At 45.8% G+C, this 20,193-nt stretch overlaps 2 protein-coding genes and 1 pseudogene across 15 annotated transcripts in view; all 3 read left to right on the forward strand.

The window, feature by feature from the left end:
* On the forward strand, positions 1–18,249 carry LOC115189811 (uncharacterized). The gene is made up of 6 exons (XM_029748323.1): positions 1–34; positions 251–336; positions 11,630–11,797; positions 12,405–12,506; positions 17,140–17,265; positions 18,010–18,249. The coding sequence occupies exons 1-6, from the start codon at positions 1–3 to the stop codon at positions 18,142–18,144; spliced, it is 651 nt and encodes a 216-aa protein (XP_029604183.1). The 3' UTR covers positions 18,145–18,249.
* Positions 1–20,193, forward strand: part of LOC115189842 (protein artemis) — a 162,185-nt gene that overhangs the window by 87,654 nt on the left and 54,338 nt on the right. The window lies entirely within an intron of this gene.
* LOC115189813 (cyclin-D-binding Myb-like transcription factor 1) overlaps positions 18,195–20,193 on the forward strand; it is a 9,937-nt pseudogene continuing 7,938 nt past the window's right edge.

Consider the following 20,193-nt stretch of genomic DNA (forward strand, 5'->3'; position numbering starts at 1 on the left):
ATGGAAACCGTGATTGACCACACACTCCAGCACGGTAGGTGGCGACATGCACCTAAAAGCAGCATTCAGCAGTAGAGACAATAACAAAGGTCCTCCCCACCCCTGGGTCGGTAAAAAGCTGAGGGATGGGGCTGGAGTAATGGAAGCACTATGTAATTCAGAGGCATAGCGAGGAGTAATATTGTCTTGTGTATTTCACCTAAATAGTTTCATTAGTTAGAGTTATTTTTCCATATCCGTAGAGTGTGAGTATCGATTGCTCTGTGGTGTATTGCTCTCGCCTGGCTGCAGTACCTTCAAGTCAGCAGCGGGAGTTTTCCCTCAGTCTGTTTTCAGGTATGTGTTCACCGGTGGCCGAATGTACATATGGTATAAACGTTTACAAGTAAAACTTCATGTACTTTTGATAGTGTATTCAAACACCGTGTTGCTAGCGAACCTTTTTGATGGAAATATTATTCAGCTGAAAGAGTTTTCTACCGAGTGGTGCAGTGTTAGGGTTAGGCTAGCTAGCTACAGTACATTAGGGCTAGCTAGCTACAGTACATTAGGGCTAGCTAGCTACAGTACATTAGGGTTAGGGCTAGCTAGCTACAGTACATTAGGGTTAGGCTAGCTAGCTACAGTACATTAGGGGTAGGGCTAGCTAGCTACAGTACATTAGGGTTAGGCTAGCTAGCTACAGTACATTAGGGTTAGGCTAGCTAGCTACAGTACATTAGGGTCAGGGTTAGGGCTAGCTAGCTACAGTACATTAGGGTTAGGCTAGCTAGCTACAGTACATTAGGGTCAGGGTTAGGGCTAGCTAGCTACAGTACATTAGGGTTAGGCTAGCTAGCTACAGTACATTAGGGGTAGGGCTAGCTAGCTACAGTACATTAGGGGTAGGGCTAGCTAGCTACAGTACATTAGGGTCAGGGCTAGCTAGCTACAGTACATTAGGATTAGCTAGCTACAGTACATTAGGGTTAGGGCTAGCTAGCTACAGTACATTAGGGTCAGGGTTAGGCTAGCTAGCTACAGTACATTAGGGTTAGGGCTAGCTAGCTACAGTACGTTAGGGTTAGCTAGCTACAGTACATTAGGGTTAGCTAGCTACAGTACATTAGGTTTAGGGCTAGCTAGCTACAGTACATTAGGGTTAGGGTTAGCTAGCTACAGTACATTAGGTTTAGGGCTAGCTAGCTACAGTACATTAGGGTTAGGGCTAGCTAGCTACAGTACGTTAGGGTTAGCTAGCTACAGTACATTAGGGTTAGGGCTAGCTAGCTACAGTACATTAGGGTTAGGGCTAGCTAGCTACAGTACATTAGGGTTAGGGTTAGCTAGCTACAGTACATTGGGGTTAGGGTTAGCTAGCTACAGTACATTAGAGAAGCATTTACTGAGCTTAACTGACCAAGACGCACTTCCAAATGCCCGAAACCAGTGACAGTTTCTTTCAACCAGTGGCACATTGGCTTTTTAGGTGAGCGTTGATACCGCTTTGTGATAATAATGTCCACTCCTCTCCAGAGTATTGTTGGAGACGTCACGCCGCCGCGCTCCTCACGTCACGCCGCCGCGCTCCTCTCCAGAGTATTGCTGGAGACGTACCGCCGCCGCGCTCCTCTCCAGAGTATTGTTGGAGACGTACCGCCGCCGCGCTCCTCTCCAGAGTATTGTTGGAACGCTGCCGCGCTCCTCTCCAGAGTATTGTTGGAGACGTAACGCCGCTGCGCTCCTCTCCAGAGTATTGTTGGAACGCTGCCGCGCTCCTCTCCAGAGTATTGTTGGAGACGTAACGCCGCGGCGCTCCTCTCCAGAGTATTGTTGGAGACGTCACGCCGCCGCGCTCCTCACGTCACGCTGCCGCGCTCCTCGCCAGAGTATTGCTGGAGACGTAACGCTGCTAAATCATGTAGCAGATTTAGGATTTGTTAGAAATAGTATGTGTCCTTTTCTGTCGCCTCCAGGCTGGAGATGCAATGTAATGAGATGGACACTTCATGCTGGTTTCTCCGATCAGATAGCCGGACCTAAATGGTGCCCAGTCAAATGAAACATACGCTGTCATGTTAACAAACAACTTATCCTAAAAACAGGACTGATCAAAGTAAAATGGTCAATATGTAATGGACAATCACAACTGTTGTCTTGGAGTTTCACCTCATTGATCAGTGGTTTCAAGTTTGTATCCTTCAATTTGACAAGCTGATCATGGCGAAATGGAAAATACTATTTCCCGTTGTGTAAAAACATTACAAATAGGCTGAAGAGCTCCTGATAAAGTTGGGTAGCTGATATTCAGAGCTTAAATAGCCAAGTTGATTAGTCCTGTTTTCCAAATGGTGGCCTACCACATGGATGGGCGTTCATAAAGTTCCATTGAGGCCGACATGGTCGGCTGCACCCCAGTAAGCACGAGATAACGTCTTTTATTGGTCCTGGCCAGACCTCGTTGTTGTTGGTGTTTTACAGGTGGTAGGCTTACAACAGAGGCATTCATAAAATTACATTTCAGGCAACACTATAGGCTCCACTATAGGCTACGCTATAGGCTACGCTATAGGCTCCACTATAGGCTCCGCTATAGGCTCCGCTATAGGCTACACCCCAGTAAGCAAGGACAGATGCCTGTGTTTGGTTCAGGTCATTTCAGGCTCCGCTATAGGCTCCGCTATAGGCTCCACTATAGGCTACGCTATAGGCTCCGCTATAGGCTCCGCTATAGGCTCCACCTCAGTTAGCAGGGACAGATGCCTGTGTTTGGTTCAGGTCATTTCAGGCTCCGCTATAGGCTCCATTTCAGGCTACACTATAGGCTACGCTATAGGCTACACCCCAGTAAGCAAGGACAGTTTGGTTCAGTTCATTTCAGGCTACGCTATAGGCTCCGCTATAGGCTCCACTATAGGCTCCGCTATAGGCTCCGCTATAGGCTACGTTATAGGCTACGCTATAGGCTACGCTATAATAGGCTCCGCTATAGGCTACACCCCAGTAAGCAAGGACAGATGCCTGTGTTTGGTTCAGGTCATTTCAGGCTCCGCTATAGGCTCCGCTATAGGCTCCACCTCAGTTAGCAGGGACAGATGCCTGTGCTTGGTTCAGGTCTGGATCATCCCTGATTTGGCACAAACAGACGTTAAAAATATTTAATTCATAGACTTTCTTTCAGAACTGAAAATCAACCTGATTTCAACTGTCACGGTTGTCGTTGGAAAAGGAGGACCAAAATACAGCAGGATTGTGGATGCTCATGTTGACGTTTTATTTACTCCAAATATGAACACCAAAATAACAAACAACGAACTCACGATCAACACAACAGTCTTGTAAGGCTTACTCACGCTAAACAAGAAACAGGCAAAACAAGAAACAATCTCCCACAAATTACAAACACTCCCTAATATATAGGACTCTCAATCAAAGGCAAATAGACAACACCTGCCTTCAATTGAGAGTCCCCACCCCAATTAACCAAACATAGAACCAGACTCACCAGACCAAACATAGGAATACAAAAACAGTGCCCAAAAACCCCGGAATAAACAAATCAAATGCCCCACTAAACAAAACACCACCCCGAACCACATAAAACAAATACCCTCTGCCACGTCCTGACCAAACTACAATAACAATTAACCCTTATACTGGTCAGGACGTGACATCAACATCCGGAAAAGACTCCTTTTCAATGTCCTGTAAATTATGTCTTCACCTTTCATTCAGAGCCTAAACTTTAACGTCTGGAAAATATGTATTTTCTGTCATTTCAATGTCATTTGGTTCCTGGGACTATTCTAGTTTTGCAGTGAGCACATTTGGTTGGCAGTTAAGTCTCTCCTAGGTTGGCAGAACGGCATAGAACGGCCCTGATTGGATTGCATGTATTTCATCCACTCCAGTTATGGACACTGAACAAAAATATACATGCTACATGGAATGTTTTGGTCCCATGTTTCACGAGCTGAAATAAAATATCCCAACTTTTATCTATTTGCAAAAAAAACGTATGTTTCTAATTTTGTGCAGAAATGTGTTTACATCTCTGTTTGTGAGCATTTCTCCTTTGCCAAGATAATCCATCCATCTGACAGGTGTGGCATATCAAGAAGCATTATCCTAACACAGGTGCACCTTGTGCTGGGGACAATAAAATGCCACTTTAACATTTGCAGATGTCTCAAGTGACGAGATCCTGAGGCCCATTGTTGTGCCATTCATCTGCCGCCATCTCCTCATGTTTCAGCATGATAACACACAGCCTCATATCGCAAGGATCTGTAAACAATTCCTGGAAGCTGAATGTCCCAGTTCTTCCATGGCCTGCATACTCACCGGACATGTCACCCTTTCAACAAATCAAATGTAATCTGTCACATGCGCCGAATACAACAGGTGTAGACCTTACTGTGAAATGCTTACTTACAGGCCCTTAACCAACAATGCAGTTAAGAGTGTTAAAGTATTTACTAAATAAACTGAAGTAAACAAATAAATGAAAATAGAAAAATAACAAATAATTAAAGAGCATCAGTAAAATAACAGTAGCAAGGCTTTATACAGTGGGAACAGAGTCAATGTGGAGGCTATATACAGGGGGTACCGGTACAGAGTCAATGTGGAGGCTATATACAGGGGGTACCGGTACAGAGTCAATGTGGAGGCTATATACAGGGGGTACCGGTACAGAGTCAATGTGGAGGCTATACAGGGGTACCGGTACAGAGTCAATGTGGAGGCTATATACAGGGGGTACCGGTACAGAGTCAATGTGGAGGCTATATACAGGGGGGTACCAGTACAGAGTCAATGTGGAGGCTATATACAGGGGGGTACCGGTACAGAGTCAATGTGGAGGCTATATACAGGGGGTACCGGTACAGAGTCAATGTGGAGGCTATATACAGGGGGTACCGGTACAGAGTCAATGTGGAGGCTATATACAGGGGGTACCGGTACAGAGTCAATGTGGAGGCTATATACAGGGGGAACAGAGTCAATGTGGAGGCTATATACAGGGGGTACCGGTACAGAGTCAATGTGGAGGCTATATACAGGGGGTACCGGTACAGAGTCAATGTGGAGGCTATATACAGGGGGTACCGGTACAGAGTCAATGTGGAGGCTATATACAGGGTATTACGGTACAGAGTCAATGTGGAGGCTATATACAGGGGGTACCGGTACAGAGTCAATATGGAGGCTATATACAGGGGGTACCGGTACAGAGTCAATGTGGAGGCTATATACAGGGGGGTACCGGTACAGAGTCAATGTGGAGGCTATATACAGGGGGTACCGGTACAGAGTCAATGTGGAGGCTATATACAGGGGGAACAGAGTCAATGTGGAGGCTATATACAGGGGGTACCGGTACAGAGTCAATGTGGAGGCTATATACAGGGGGTACCGGTACAGAGTCAATGTGGAGGCTATATACAGGGGGTACCGGTACAGAGTCAATGGGCAGGGGCACAGGCTAGTCAGGCTAATTGAGGTAATTTGTACATGTAGGTAGAGTTAGTGACTATGCATAGATAATAAACAGAGTAACAGCAGCATAAAAATGGGGGTGGGGGGGATCAATGTGAATAGTCTGGGTAGCCATTTGATTAGCTGTTCAGGAGTCTTATGGCTTGGGGGTAGAAGCTGTTAAGAAGTCTTTTGGACCTAGACTTGGCGCTCCGGTACCACTTGCTGTGTGGTAGCAGAGAACAGTCGATGACTAGGGTGGCTGGAGTCTGGCTATTTTTAGGGCCTTCCTCTGACACCGCCAGGTATAGAGGTCCTGGATGTCTGGAAGCTTGGCCCCAGTGATGTATGCTTCAGTGTTGCTTGCCTCAAAGCGAGAATAGAAGTCATTTAGCTCGTCTGGTAGGCTTGAAAGCGGTGGGCGAGGGAGAGCTTTGTATGCATCTCTGTGTGTGGAGTAAAGGTGGTCTAGAGGTTTTTTTTCTCCTCTGGTTGCATATGTGACATGCTGATAGAAATGAGGTAAAACTGATTTAAATTTGCCTGCATTAAAGTCCCCGGCCAGTAAGGGCGCCGCTTCTGGAGGAGCATTTTCTTGTTTGCTTATGGCCTTAGAGTTGGTTGAGTGGGGTCTTATGGCCTTGTAGAGTTGGTTGAGTGGAGTCTTATGGCCTTGTAGAGCTGGTTGAGTGGGGTCTTATGGCCTTGTAGAGTTGGTTGAGTGGGGTCTTATGGCCTTGTAGAGTTGGTTGAGTGGGGTCTTATGGCCTTGTAGAGCTGGTTGAGTGGGGTCTTATGGCCTTGTAGAGCTGGTTGAGTGGGGTCTTATGGCCTTGTAGAGCTGGTTGAGTGGGGTCTTATGGCCTTGTAGAGTTGGTTGAGTGGGGTCTTATGGCCTTGTAGAGCTGGTTGAGTGGGGTCTTATGGCCTTGTAGAGTTGGTTGAGTGGGGTCTTAGCGCCAGCATTGGTCTGTGGTGGTAAATAGACGGCTACGAAAAATATAGAAACTCTCTTGGTAGATAGTGTGGTCTACAGCTTATCATGAAATACTCTACCTCAGGCGAGCAAAACCTTGAGAGTTCCTTAATATTAGATTTCGTGCACCAGCTGTTGTTCACAAATATACAGACCGTCAACCCTTGTCTTACCAGAGGCAGCTGTTCTATCTTGCCGATGCAGCGTAAACCCAGCTGTATGTTATCCATGTCAGCCACGACTCGGTGAAACATAAGATATTACAGTTAATGTCCCGTTGGTAGGATAGTCTTGATCGGAGCTCATTACATTTATTATCCAATGATTGCACATTGGCTAATAGGACTGATGGTAGAGGTGGGTTACCCACTTGCTGTCGGATTCTTACAAGGCACCCCGACCTACGACCCCTATATATCTCTGTTACTACTTCATGCGAATGACGGGGATTTGGGCCTTGTCCGGTGTCTGAAGTAAATCTTTCAAGTCCGACTCGTTAAAGAAAAAAACTTTGTCCAGTACGAGCTGAGTAACCGCTGTCCTGATATCCAGAAGCTGTTTTCAGTCATAAGAGACGGTGGCAGGAACATTATGGACAAAGCAACTTACAAATAACACCAAAAACACACAACAGCACCATTGGTTAAGAGGCTGTTAAACAGCAGCCATCTCCTCCAGCACCATTGGTTAAGAGCCTGTAAAACGGCAGCCATCTTCTCCAGCACCATTGGTTAAGAGCCTGTTAAACAGCAGCCATGTCCTCCAGCACCATTGGTTAAGAGCCTGTTAAACAGCAGCCATCTCCTACATTGTGATAAAACATGTTTGGGATGCTCTGGGGATTCTTGTCCTTTTTAAGCAGAACTGAAATGGTCTCCTGGGTAATAAGTGTTTAGGGCAGTTTCTAACTAGAAAGGATGTCATTGTACATTGAGCTGAGGATAGGGAATAGTTTAGAGGAGAACGCTTTATAAAACTCAACAGGGAAGCCATCAGGCCCAGGAGCTTTACCGGTCTGCATGGACTGGATTGCCAGAGTAGCTTCATCATCACTTAGAGGCATCCATGTTAGTTTATTCATCTGAATTGAGGCAGGGGATTTCCAGATTGTCTAGAAACGCAGGCATACGAGATTTGTCAGGAAGAGCCTCTGACGATTAAAGAGCAGAGTAGAATTGCTTAAATGTATGATTTTTTGGGGGGATTGGTAGATGTTAAATCGGCTATAACACATATTTCAGGTATGGTGCTGCTAGCAGCGGATTGTCGAAGCTGGTGAGATAACAACTTGCCAGCTTTCTCTCCGTGTTCACAAAATGTCTGCCTTCGACTTAAACAGAAGCTGTTGTCAGATTCCGATTGGTGTAGCAGTCTCTCTCTGTAGAGGTCAGGAGAGGTAGAAGAGGCATATCTGTTGTCCACATCTAGAATGAGTTCAGATGGCTCCCATAAGCCTTTAGTGCGATGTTTGTTGTCATACGCTGTGTATGAAATAATTTGTGTCCCTCAGATATGCTTTTAACGACTCCCACACAGTAGAGTGAGACACGTCAGGGGTGCAGTGGATCTGTAAAAAGACATGAATGTGAGTTGATATGTCTTTGTTTTTAAAGGCATTACAGGATAGTAGTAGAGTGGGTCAAGTCACCAGGCGCGTTGTGGCACAGTGGTGTCCGGAAAGCGGATATCTAGCTGGACACGGCTGTGGTCTGAGAGAACAATGCTGTGATATTAGTTACAAAAGGAAGAATTCTATTGTCCAGCAGGAACAAGTCAACCCTATATTATGAGCAGTGGACCAACATAACCCTAACTCAGTACAGATGATATAGGCCTCTAACCCTAACATAACCCCAATATAACCCTAACATAACCACAATATAACCCTAACTCAGTACAGATGATATAGGCCTCTAACCCTAACATAACCCCAATATAACCCTAACATAACCCCAATATAACCCTAACTCAGTACAGATGATATAGGCCTCTAACCCTAACATAACCCCAATATAACCCCAATATAACCCTAACTCAGTACAGATGATATAGGGCTCTAACCCTAACATAACCCCAATATAACCCTAACATAACCCTAACTCAGTACAGATGATATAGGCCTCTAACCCTAACATAACCCTAACATAACCACAATATAACCCTAACTCAGTACAGATGATATAGGCCTCTAACCCTAACATAACCCCAATATAACCCTAACATAACCACAATATAACCCTAACTCAGTACAGATGATATAGGCCTCTAACCCTAACATAACCCCAATATAACCCCAACATAACCACAATATAACCCTAACTCAGTACAGATGTTATAGGCCTCTAACCCTAACATAACCACAATATAACCCTAACATAACCCTAACATAACCCCAATATAACCCTAACTCAGTACAGATGATATAGGCCTCTAACCCTAACATAACCCCAATATAACCCTAACATAACCACAATATAACCCTAACTCAGTACAGATGATATAGGCCTCTAACCCTAACATAACCCCAATATAACCCCAACATAACCACATTATAACCCTAACTCAGTACAGATGTTATAGGCCTCTAACCCTAACATAACCACAATATAACCCTAACATAACCCTAACATAACCCCAATATAACCCTAACTCAGTACAGATGATATAGGCCTCTAACCCTAACATAACCCCAATATAACCCTAACATAACCACAATATAACCCTAACTCAGTACAGATGATATAGGCCTCTAACCCTAACATAACCCCAATATAACCCCAACATAACCACAATATAACCCTAACTCAGTACAGATGATATAGGCCTCTAACCCTAACATAACCACAATATAACCCTAACATAACCCTAACATAACCCCAATATAACCCTAACTCAGTACAGATGATATAGGCCTCTAACCCTAACATAACCCTAACATAACCCTAACATAACCCCAACATAACCCCAAAATAACCCTAACTCAGTACAGATGATATAGGCCTCTAACCCCAATATAACCCTAACTCAGTACAGATGATATAGGCCTCTAACCCTAACATAACCCCAATATAACCCTAACTCAGTACAGATGATATAGGCCTCTAACCCCAACATAACCCCAACATAACCTCAATATAACCCTAATATAACCCCAATATAACCCCAACATAACCCCAATATAACCCTAACTCAGTACAGATGATATAGGCCTCTAACCCTAACATAACCCCAACATGACCCCAATATAACCCTAATATAACCCCAATATAACCATAACTCAGTACAGATGATATAGACCTCTACCAACATAACCCTAATATAACCCTAACATAACCCTAACATAACCCCAACATAACCCTAACATAACCCCAATATAACCCCAATATAACCCTAACATAACCCCAATATAACCCTAACATAACCCCAATATAACCCCAACATAACCCTAACATAACCCCAACATAACCCTAACATAACCCCAATATAACCCTAACATAACCCCAATATAACCCCAACATAACCCTAATATAACCCCAATATAACCCTAATATACTGCTCAAAAAAATAAAGGGAACACTTAAACAACACAATGTAACTCCAAGTCAATCACACTTCTGTGAATTCAAACTGTCCACTTAGGAAGCGACACTGATTGACAATAAATTTCACATGCTGTTGTGCAAATGGAATAGACAACAGGTGGAAATGATAGGCAATTAGCAAGACACCCCCAATAAAGGAGTGGTTCTGCAGGTGGGGACCACAGACCACTTCTCAGTTCCTATGCTTCCTAGCTGATGTTTTGGTCACTTTTGAATGCTGGCGGTGCTTTCACTCTAGTGGTAGCATGAGACGGAGTCTACAACCCACACAAGTGGCTCAGGTAGTGCAGCTCATCCAGGATGGCACATCAATGCGAGCTGTGGCAAGAAGGTTTGCTGTGTCTGTCAGCGTAGTGTCCAGAGCATGGAGGCGCTACCAGGAGACAGGCCAGTACATCAGGAGACGTGAAGGAGGGCAACAACCCAGCAGCAGGACCGCTACCTCTGCCTTTGTGCAAGGAGGAGCAGGAGGAGCACTGCCAGAGCCCTGCAAAATGACCTCCAGCAGGCCACAAATGTGCATGTGTCTGCTCAAACGGTCAGAAACAGACTCCATGAGGGTGGTATGAGGGCCCGACGTCCACAGGTGGGGGTTGTGCTTACAGCCCAACACCGTGCAGGACGTTTGGCATTTGCCAGAGAACACCAAGATTGGCAAATTCGCCACTGGCGCCCTGTGCTCTTCACAGATGAAAGCAGGTTCACACTGAGCACATGTGACAGACGTGACAGAGTCTGGAGACGCCGTGGAGAACGTTCTGCTGCCTGCAACATCCTCCAGCATGACCGGTTTGGGTTGGGTCAGTCATGGTGTGGGGTGGCATTTCTTTGGGGGGCCGCACAGCCCTCCATGTGCTCGCCAGAGGTAGCCTGATTGCCATTAGGTACCGAGATGAGATCCTCAGACCCCTTGTGAGACCATATGCTGGCCCTGGGTTCCTCCCAATGCAAGACAATGCTAGACCTCATGTGGCTGGAGTGAGTCAGCAGTTCCTGCAAGAGGAAGGCATTGATGCTATGGACTGGCCCGCCCGTTCCCCAGACCTGAATCCAATTGAGCACATCTGGGACATCATGTCTCGCTCCATCCACCAACGCCACGTTGCACCACAGACTGTACAGGAGTTGGCGGATGCTTTAGTCCAGGTCTGGGAGGAGATCCCTCAGGAGACCATCCGCCACCTCATCAGGAGCATGCTCAGGCGTTGTAGGGAGGTCATACAGGCACGTGGGGGCCACACACACTACTGAGCCTCATTTTGACTTGTTTTAAGGACATTACATCAAAGTTGGATCAGCCTGTAGTGTGGTTTTCCACTTTAATTTTGAGTGTGACTCCAAATCCAGACCTCCATGGGTTGATAAATTGGATTTCCATTGATTATTTTTGTGTGATTTTGTTGTCAGCACATTCAACTATGTAAAGAAAAAAGTATTTAATAAGATTATTTTATTCATTCAGATCTAGGATGTGTTGTTTAAGTGTTCCCTTTATGTTTTTGAGCAGTGTATAACCCCAATATAACCCCAATATAACCCTAACATAACCCCAATATAACCCGAATATAACCCGAATATAACCCCATCTCAGTACAGATCAGAGATGCCGTCTAACGTGGAGATCAAGGCGAGGGTGAGCAATGCGACACGATTGGCGGAGAGAGCCAGCCAGCTAAGCCAATCAGAGGGAACAGTAATCCGCCAGCAGGACACATTCTTCAACTGCAGCACCGGACGGCTTAAACTACGCAACCTGATGGTACACACACACACACACACACACACACACACACACACACACACACACACACACACACACACCATATACACACACACGTAAACACACACCACACACACACACACACACACGTAAACACACACACACACGTAAACACACACATACACACGTAAACACACACACATACACACACACACACACACACACACACACACACACACACGTAAACACACACACCATACACACACACACACATACACACACACACACACACACACCATAACACACACACACACACACCATAACACACACACACACGTAAACACACACACACACACGTAAGCACACACACACACACGGCACATACACACACACACACACACACACACCATACACACCACACACACCATACACACACACCATAACACACACACACACACCATAACACACACACACACACACGTAAACACACACACACACGGCACACACACACACACACACCACACACACACCATACACACACACACACCATAACACACACACACACACACCATAACACACACACACACACACGTAAGCACACACACACACACACATGCTTTGGACTGAAGTTTTCTTTGTCCAGCAGGATGGGAGTGGTCAGCTGATCTTCTATGAGAGACCAGATTGTGACGGGCCCAAGGTGTCCAACTACTCTCTCTCTACTACACAGGACCCAGAGGGGCTCAGAGTGAGTCCCTACTACCACACTACTACCACACTACTCGCTCTCTACTACACAGGACCCACAGAGCTCAGCCATCAAAGCAAGCTATACAGTTACCCGCCAAGTTCTGGAGTCAACTAAACTCAGAAATAGTATTATAAATCTTCACTTACCTTTGCTGATCTTCGTCGGAATGCACTCCCAGGACTCCCACTTCCACAAGAAATGTTTGTTTTGTTAGATAAACTCCATATTTATGTCCAAATACCTCAGTTTTGTTCGCGCGTTCAGATCACTATCCAAAGGCATAACGCGCGAGCGTAAATCCAGACACGAAAGTCAAATAGTTCCATTACCGTTCGTAGAAACATGTCAAACGTTGTTTACAATCAATCCTTGGGGTCTTTTTAACATAAATCTTCAATAATATTCCAACCGGACAATAGCGTATTCATTACAGAGGAAAAAGGAGCGGCGCGCCTGCGTGAGCACGCAGTAAACAACTCACTGGTCCCAGGCTTGAGACAGCTCTTATTCTCCCCCAGTAACAGCAGAAGCATGAAACACGGTTCTAAAGACTGTTGACATCTAGTGGAAGCCTTAGGAAGTGCAAAATGACCCCACAGACACTGTAGTTTGAAAAGGCAATCAGTTGAAAAAACTACAAACCACTTCCTGGTTGGATTTTTTTCTCAGGTTTTTGCCTGCCATATGAGTTCTGTTATACTCAGACATCATTCAAACAGTTTTAGAAACTTCAGAGTGTTTTCTATCCAAATCTACTAATAATATGCATATCCTACCTTCTGGGCCCGAGTAGCAGGCAGTTTAATTTGGGCACGTCATTCATCTGAATTTCCGAATACTGCCCCCTGTCACTAAAAAGTTAACTGCCTTGTTCAGGGGCAGAACAACAGATTTTTACCTTGTCACCTCGGGGATTCGTTTTTGCAACCTTCCGGTTACTAGTCCAACGCTCTAACATTGCACTCCACAAGGAGCCTGCATGGCAGGCTGACTACCTGTTATGCGAAGGCAGCAAGAAGCCAAGGTAAGTTGCTAGCTGGCATTAAACGTATCTTATAAAAAACTATCAATCTTAACATAATCACTAGTTAACTACACATGGTTGATGATATTACTAGTTTATCTAACGTGTCCTGCGTTGCATATAATCGATGCTGTGCCTGTTAATTTCTCATCGAATCACAGCCTACTTCGACAAACGGGTGTTGATTTAACAAGCGCATTTGCGAAAAAAGCACTGTCGTTGCACCAATGTACCTCACCATAAACATCAATGCCTTTCTTTAAAATCAATACACAAGTATATATTTTTAAACCTGCATATTTAGTTAATATTGCCTGCTAACATGAATTTCTTATAACTAGGGGAGTTGTCACTTCTCTTGCGTTCCGTGCAAGCAGTCAGGGTATATACAGCTGTCACAGCTGTCGTCATGGAGAGAAGTGGACCAAGGTGCAGCAGAGTTAGTGTTCATAATTTTAATTCAAAAACAATCACTGGAACACTACAAAAACAAGAAAATACCGACAGCTAAACAGTACTGACAGCATATCACACTGAACAGAAACAATTACCCACAACCCCAAAGAAAAACACACACTCCTATATAGGACTCCCAATCAAAGGCAACTCAACACACCTGCCTTCAATTGGGAGTCCTAAACACCAACAACCATTCACACACACACACACAAAAACCCTGTCACATCCTGACCAAAACTAATCCAATTTCTCCCTCTGCTGGTCAGGATGTGAAAACAGCAGTTTGGCCGCCTGGCTCATTGCGAACTTTGTGAAGTCCATTTATTCCTAACAAAGGCCGTAATTAATTTGCCAGAATTGTACATAATTATGACATAACATTGAAGGTTGTGCAATGTAACAGGAATATTTAGACTTAGCGATGCCACCCATTAGATAAAATACGGAACGGTTCCGTATTTCACTGAAAGAATAAACGTTTAGTTTTCGAGATGATAGTTTCCGCATTCGACCATATTAATGACCAAAGGCTCGTATTTCTGTGTGTTATTATATTATAATTAAGTCTGATTTGATATTTGATAGAGCAGTCTGACTGAGCGATGGTAGGCAGCAGCACGCTCGTAAGCATTCATTCAAACAGCACCTTCGTGCGTTTGCCAGCAGCTCTTCGCATTGCTTCAAGCATTGCGCTGTTTTTGACTTCAAACCTATCAACCCCCGAGATTAGGCTGGTGTAACCGATGTGAAATGGCTAGCTAGTTAGCCGGGTGCGCGCTAATAGCGTTTCAAACGTCACTCGCTCTGAGACTTGGAGTAGTTGTTCCCCTTGCTCTGCATGGGTAACGCTGCTTCGAGGGTGGCTGTTGTCGATGTGTTCCTGGTTCGAGCCCAGGTAGGAGCGAGGAGAGGGACGGAAGCTATACTGTTACACTGGCAATACTAAAGTGCCTAAAAGAACATCCAATAGTCAAAAGGTATATGAAATACAAACGGTAGAGAGAGAAATACTCGACGCGTCATAATTCATATAATAACTACAACCTAAAACTTCTTAACTGGGAATATTGAACCACCAGCTTTCATATGTTCTCATGTTCTGAGCAAGGCACTTAAACATTAGCTTTCTCACATGGCACATATTGCACTTTTACTTTCTTCTCCAACACTTTGTTTTTGCATTATTTAAACCAAATTGAACATGTTCATTATTACAAAGAAAGAAAGAAATCAGCCGATTAATCGGCATCGGCTTTTTTGGTCCTCCAATAATCGGTATCGGCGTTGAAAATCATAGTCGGTCGACCTCTACTCTCTCTACCACACCGCTACTCTCTCTACCACACCGCTACTCTCTCTACCACACCGCTACTCTCTCTACCACACCGCTACTCTCTCTACCACACCGCTACTCTCTCTACCACACCGCTACTCTCTCTACCACACCGCTACTCTCTCTACCACACCGCTACTCTCTCTACCACACCGCTACTCTCTCTACCACACCACTATTCTCTCTACCACACCGCTACTCTCTCTACCACACCACTACTCTCTCTACCGCTACTCTCTCTACCACACCGCTACTCTCTCTACCACACCACTACTCTCTCTACCACACCGCTACTCTCTCTACCACACCACTACTCTCTCTACCACACCACTACTCTCTCTACCACACCGCTACTCTCTCTACCGCTACTCTCTCTACCACACCGCTACTCTCTCTACCGCTACTCTCTCTACCACACCGCTACTCTCTCTACCACACCGCTACTCTCTCTACCACACCGCTACTCTCTCTACCACACCGCTACTCTCTCTACCACACCGCTACTCTCTCTACCGCTACTCTCTCTACCACACCACTACTCTCTCTACCGCACCACTACTCTCTCTACCACACCGCTACTCTCTCTACCGCACCGCTACTCTCTCTACCACACCACTACTCTCTCTACCACACCACTACTCTCTCTACCACACCACTACTCTCTCTACCGCACCGCTACTCTCTCTACCACACCGCTACTCTCTCTACCACACCGCTACTCTCTCTACCACACCACTACTCTCTCTACCGCACCGCTACTCTCTCTACCACACCGCTACTCTCTCTACCGCTACTCTCTCTACCACACCGCTACTCTCTCTACCGCACCGCTACTCTCTCTACCGCACCGCTACTCTCTCTACCGCACCACTACTCTCTCTACCACACCACTACTCTCTCTACCGCACCGCTACTCTCTCTACCACACCGCTACTCTCTCTACCGCTACTCTCTCTACCACACCACTACTCTCTCTACCACACCACTACTCTCTCTACCACACCACTACTCTCTCTACCACACCGCTACTCTCTCTACCACACCGCTACTCTCTCTACCACACCGCTACTCTCTCTACCACACCGCTACTCTCTCTACCACACCGCTACTCTCTCTACCGCACCACTACTCTCTCTACCACACCACTACTCTCTCTACCGCACCACTACTCTCTCTACCACACCACTACTCTCTACCACACCGCTACTCTCTACCACACCGCTACTCTCTCTACCACACCGCTACTCTCTCTACCACACCGCTACTCTCTCTACCACACCGCTACTCTCTCTACCACACCGCTACTCTCTCTACCACACCGCTACTCTCTACCACACCGCTACTCTCTCTACCACACCGCTACTCTCTCTACCACACCGCTACTCTCTCTACCACACCGCTACTCTCTACAACACCGCTACTCTCTCTACCACACCACTACTCTCTACCACACCGCTACTCTCTACCACACCGCTACTCTCTACCACACCGCTACTCTCTCTACCACACCGCTACTCTCTCTACCACACCGCTACTCTCTCTACCACACCGCTACTCTCTCTACCACACCGCTACTCTCTACCACACCGCTACTCTCTACCACACCGCTACTCTCTCTACCACACCGCTACTCTCTCTACCACACCGCTACTCTCTCTACCACACCGCTACTCTCTCTACCACACCACTACTCTCTCTAGACCCTGAGGGAATAATTAGTGTCTAGTTTAGAGGCTCGTCATGAGGTGGTGTATATTAATCTCTGTGTGTGTGTGTGTGTGTGTGTGTGTGTGTGTGTGTGTGTGTGTGTGTAGACTGTGCTGGCTGATTCTCTAGGGGTGAAGGGCGAGGTGAGGAAGGAGAGGAGGCTGTTCCTGGTTGGTCAGACGAGGGTTCATTTGGACTCAGTGGAGGGCCTGGGACACTACATGGAACTAGAGGTAGGTTCACCTGGCTGGGACACTACATGGAACTAGAGGTAGGTTCACCTGGCTGGGACACTACATGGAACTAGAGGTAGGTTCACCTGGCTGGGACACTACATGGAACTAGAGGTAGGTTCACCTGGCTGGGACACTACATGGAACTAGAGGTAGGTTCACCTGGCTGGGACACTACATGGAACTAGAGGTAGGTTCACCTGGCTGGGACACTACATGGAACTAGAGGTAGGTTCACCTGGCTGGGACACTACATGGAACTAGAGGTAGGTTCACCTGGCTGGGACACTACATGGAACTAGAGGTAGGTTCACCTGGCTGGGACACTACATGGAACTAGAGGTAGGTTCACCTGGCTGGGACACTACATGGAACTAGAGGTAGGTTCACCTGGCTGGGACACTACATGGAACTAGAGGTAGGTTCACCTGGCTGGGACACTACATGGAACTAGAGGTAGGTTCACCTGGCTGGGACACTACATGGAACTAGAGGTAGGTTCACCTGGCTGGGACACTACATGGAACTAGAGGTAGGTTCACCTGGCTGGGACACTACATGGAACTAGAGGTAGGTTCACCTGGCTGGGACACTACATGGAACTAGAGGTAGGTTCACCTGGCTGGGACACTACATGGAACTAGAGGTAGGTTCACCTGGCTGGGAGGAAGGGGTGTGTCTGTGTTGCTAGATCTTGTATAAAAAGCTATTTTTCTGAAACTGTGTGTGTGTGTGTGTGTGTAGGTGGTGTTGAGGGAGGACCAGAGGCCTGAGGAGGGGGAGGCGATTGCTCGCAGCCTGATGAAGGAGCTCGGTGTCGGTGATGACAGCCTGGTGACTGGGGCCTACGTGGACCTCTTGCTGGAAGGCCAGGGATAGCAACTCACAGTATATGTGACCCTCTCATGCAGGACTAAAGCATTCCCATAATGGAGTGTGAAAGCATCTGGAAAAATGTTTTGTAATAAAAAGTAAAATAGCAAATATTTGTGTTATGTTTAATATGGTCTCTGGGCCTGGGTTTCTACTAAGATAATGTAGAGAGCTGGGTTTCTACTAAGATAATGTAGAGAGCTGGGTTTCTACTAAGATAATGTAGAGAGCTGGGTTTCTACTAAGATAACAGAGAGCTGGGTTTCTACTAAGATAACAGAGAGAGCTGGGTTTCTACTAAGCTAATGTATAGAGCTGGGTTTCTACTAAGAACAGAGAGCTGGGTTTCTACTAAGAACAGAGAGCTGGGTTTCTACTAAGATAACAGAGCTGGGTTTCTACTAAGATAACAGAGAGCTGGGTTTCTACTAAGATAACAGAGAGCTGGGTTTCTACTAAGATAACAGAGCTGGGTTTCTACTAAGATAATGTAGAGAGCTGGGTTTCTACTAAGATGATGTAGAGAGCTGGGTTTCTACTAAGATAATGTAGAGAGCTGGGTTTCTACTAAGATAACAGAGAGCTGGGTTTCTACTAAGATAATGTAGAGAGCTGGGTTTCTACTAAGATAATGTAGAGAGCTGGGTTTCTACTGAGATAATGTAGAGAGCTGGGTTTCTACTGAGATAACAGAGAGCTGGGTTTCTACTAAGATAACAGAGAGCTGGGTTTCTACTAAGATAACAGCGAGCTGGGTTTCTACTAAGATAATGTAGAGAGCTGGGTTTCTACTAAGATAACAGAGAGCTGGGTTTCTACTAAGATAACAGAGAGCTGGGTTTCTACTAAGATAACATAGGGAGCTGGGTCTCTACTAAGATAACAGAGAGCTGGGTTTCTACTAAGATAACAGAGAGCTGGGTTTCTACTAAGATAACAGAGAGCTGGGTTTCTACTAAGATAACAGCGAGCTGGGTTTCTACTAAGATAATGTAGAGAGCTGGGTTTCTACTAAGATAACAGAGAGCTGGGTTTCTACTAAGATAACAGAGCTGGGTTTCTACTGAGATAACATAGGGAGCTGGGTCTCTACTGAGAACGTAGGGAGCTGGGTTTCTACTGAGATAATATAGGGAGCTGGGTCTCTACTGAGATAACGTAGGGAGCTGGGTTTCTACTGAGATAACGTAGAGAGCTGGGTTTCTACTAAGATAATGTAGAGAGCTGGGTTTCTACTAAGATAATGTAGGGAGCTGGGTCTCTACTGAGATAATGTAGGGAGCTGGGTTTCTACTGAGATAATGTAGGGAGCTGGGTCTCTACTGAGATAACGTAGGGAGCTGGGTTTCTACTGAGATAACGTAGGGAGCTGGGTCTCTACTGAGATAACGTAGGGAGCTGGGTCTCTACTGAGATAATGTAGGGAGCTGGGTTTCTACTGAGAGAACGTAGGGAGCTGGGTCTACTGAGATAATGTAGGGAGCTGGGTCTCTACTGAGATAATGTAGGGAGCTGGGTTTCTACTGAGATAATGTAGGGAGCTGGGTCTCTACTGAGATAACGTAGGGAGCTGGGTTTCTACTGAGATAATGTAGGGAGCTGGGTCTCTACTGAGATAACGTAGGGAGCTGGGTCTCTACTGAGATAATGTAGGGAGCTGGGTTTCTACTGAGAGAACGTAGGGAGCTGGGTCTCTACTGAGATAACGTAGGGAGCTGGGTCTCTACTGAGATAATGTAGGGAGCTGGGTTTCTACTGAGATAATGTAGGGAGCTGGGTTTCTACTGAGATAACGTAGGGAGCTGGGTCTCTACTGAGATAATGAAGGGAATTTTTTTAAACAAGGATCATTTAGCTATTCGATTAGAAATTCTTGTACCCTTGTAGGTTTCCAAATTAATTTGATGAAACGTTGAAGTTGGCCTTACTGCTATTAGCCATAGAAAACCATTGAATAACAGATTCATGGAAAAACATGAATAAATGAAAAGGAAGTGTCTGTCTCTGAGAGATATAAGAATGTTACTACAACACTACTCTCTCTGCCTCCCTCCT

Source organism: Salmo trutta, unplaced genomic scaffold (assembly GCF_901001165.1).
Source record: "Salmo trutta unplaced genomic scaffold, fSalTru1.1, whole genome shotgun sequence".
In the NCBI taxonomy this organism is placed as follows: domain Eukaryota; kingdom Metazoa; phylum Chordata; class Actinopteri; order Salmoniformes; family Salmonidae; genus Salmo; species Salmo trutta.

Excerpts from the sequence above, each read along its gene's own strand:
- LOC115189811 (XM_029748323.1), top strand. The coding sequence starts at position 1 with ATGGAAACCGTGATTGACCACACACTCCAGCACG. Across the intron at positions 337-11,629 it reads TTCCCTCAGTCTGTTTTCAG|TACAGATCAGAGATGCCGTC; the intron begins GTATGTGTTCAC and ends ACCCCATCTCAG. Across the intron at positions 12,507-17,139 it reads AGGACCCAGAGGGGCTCAGA|ACTGTGCTGGCTGATTCTCT; the intron begins GTGAGTCCCTAC and ends GTGTGTGTGTAG.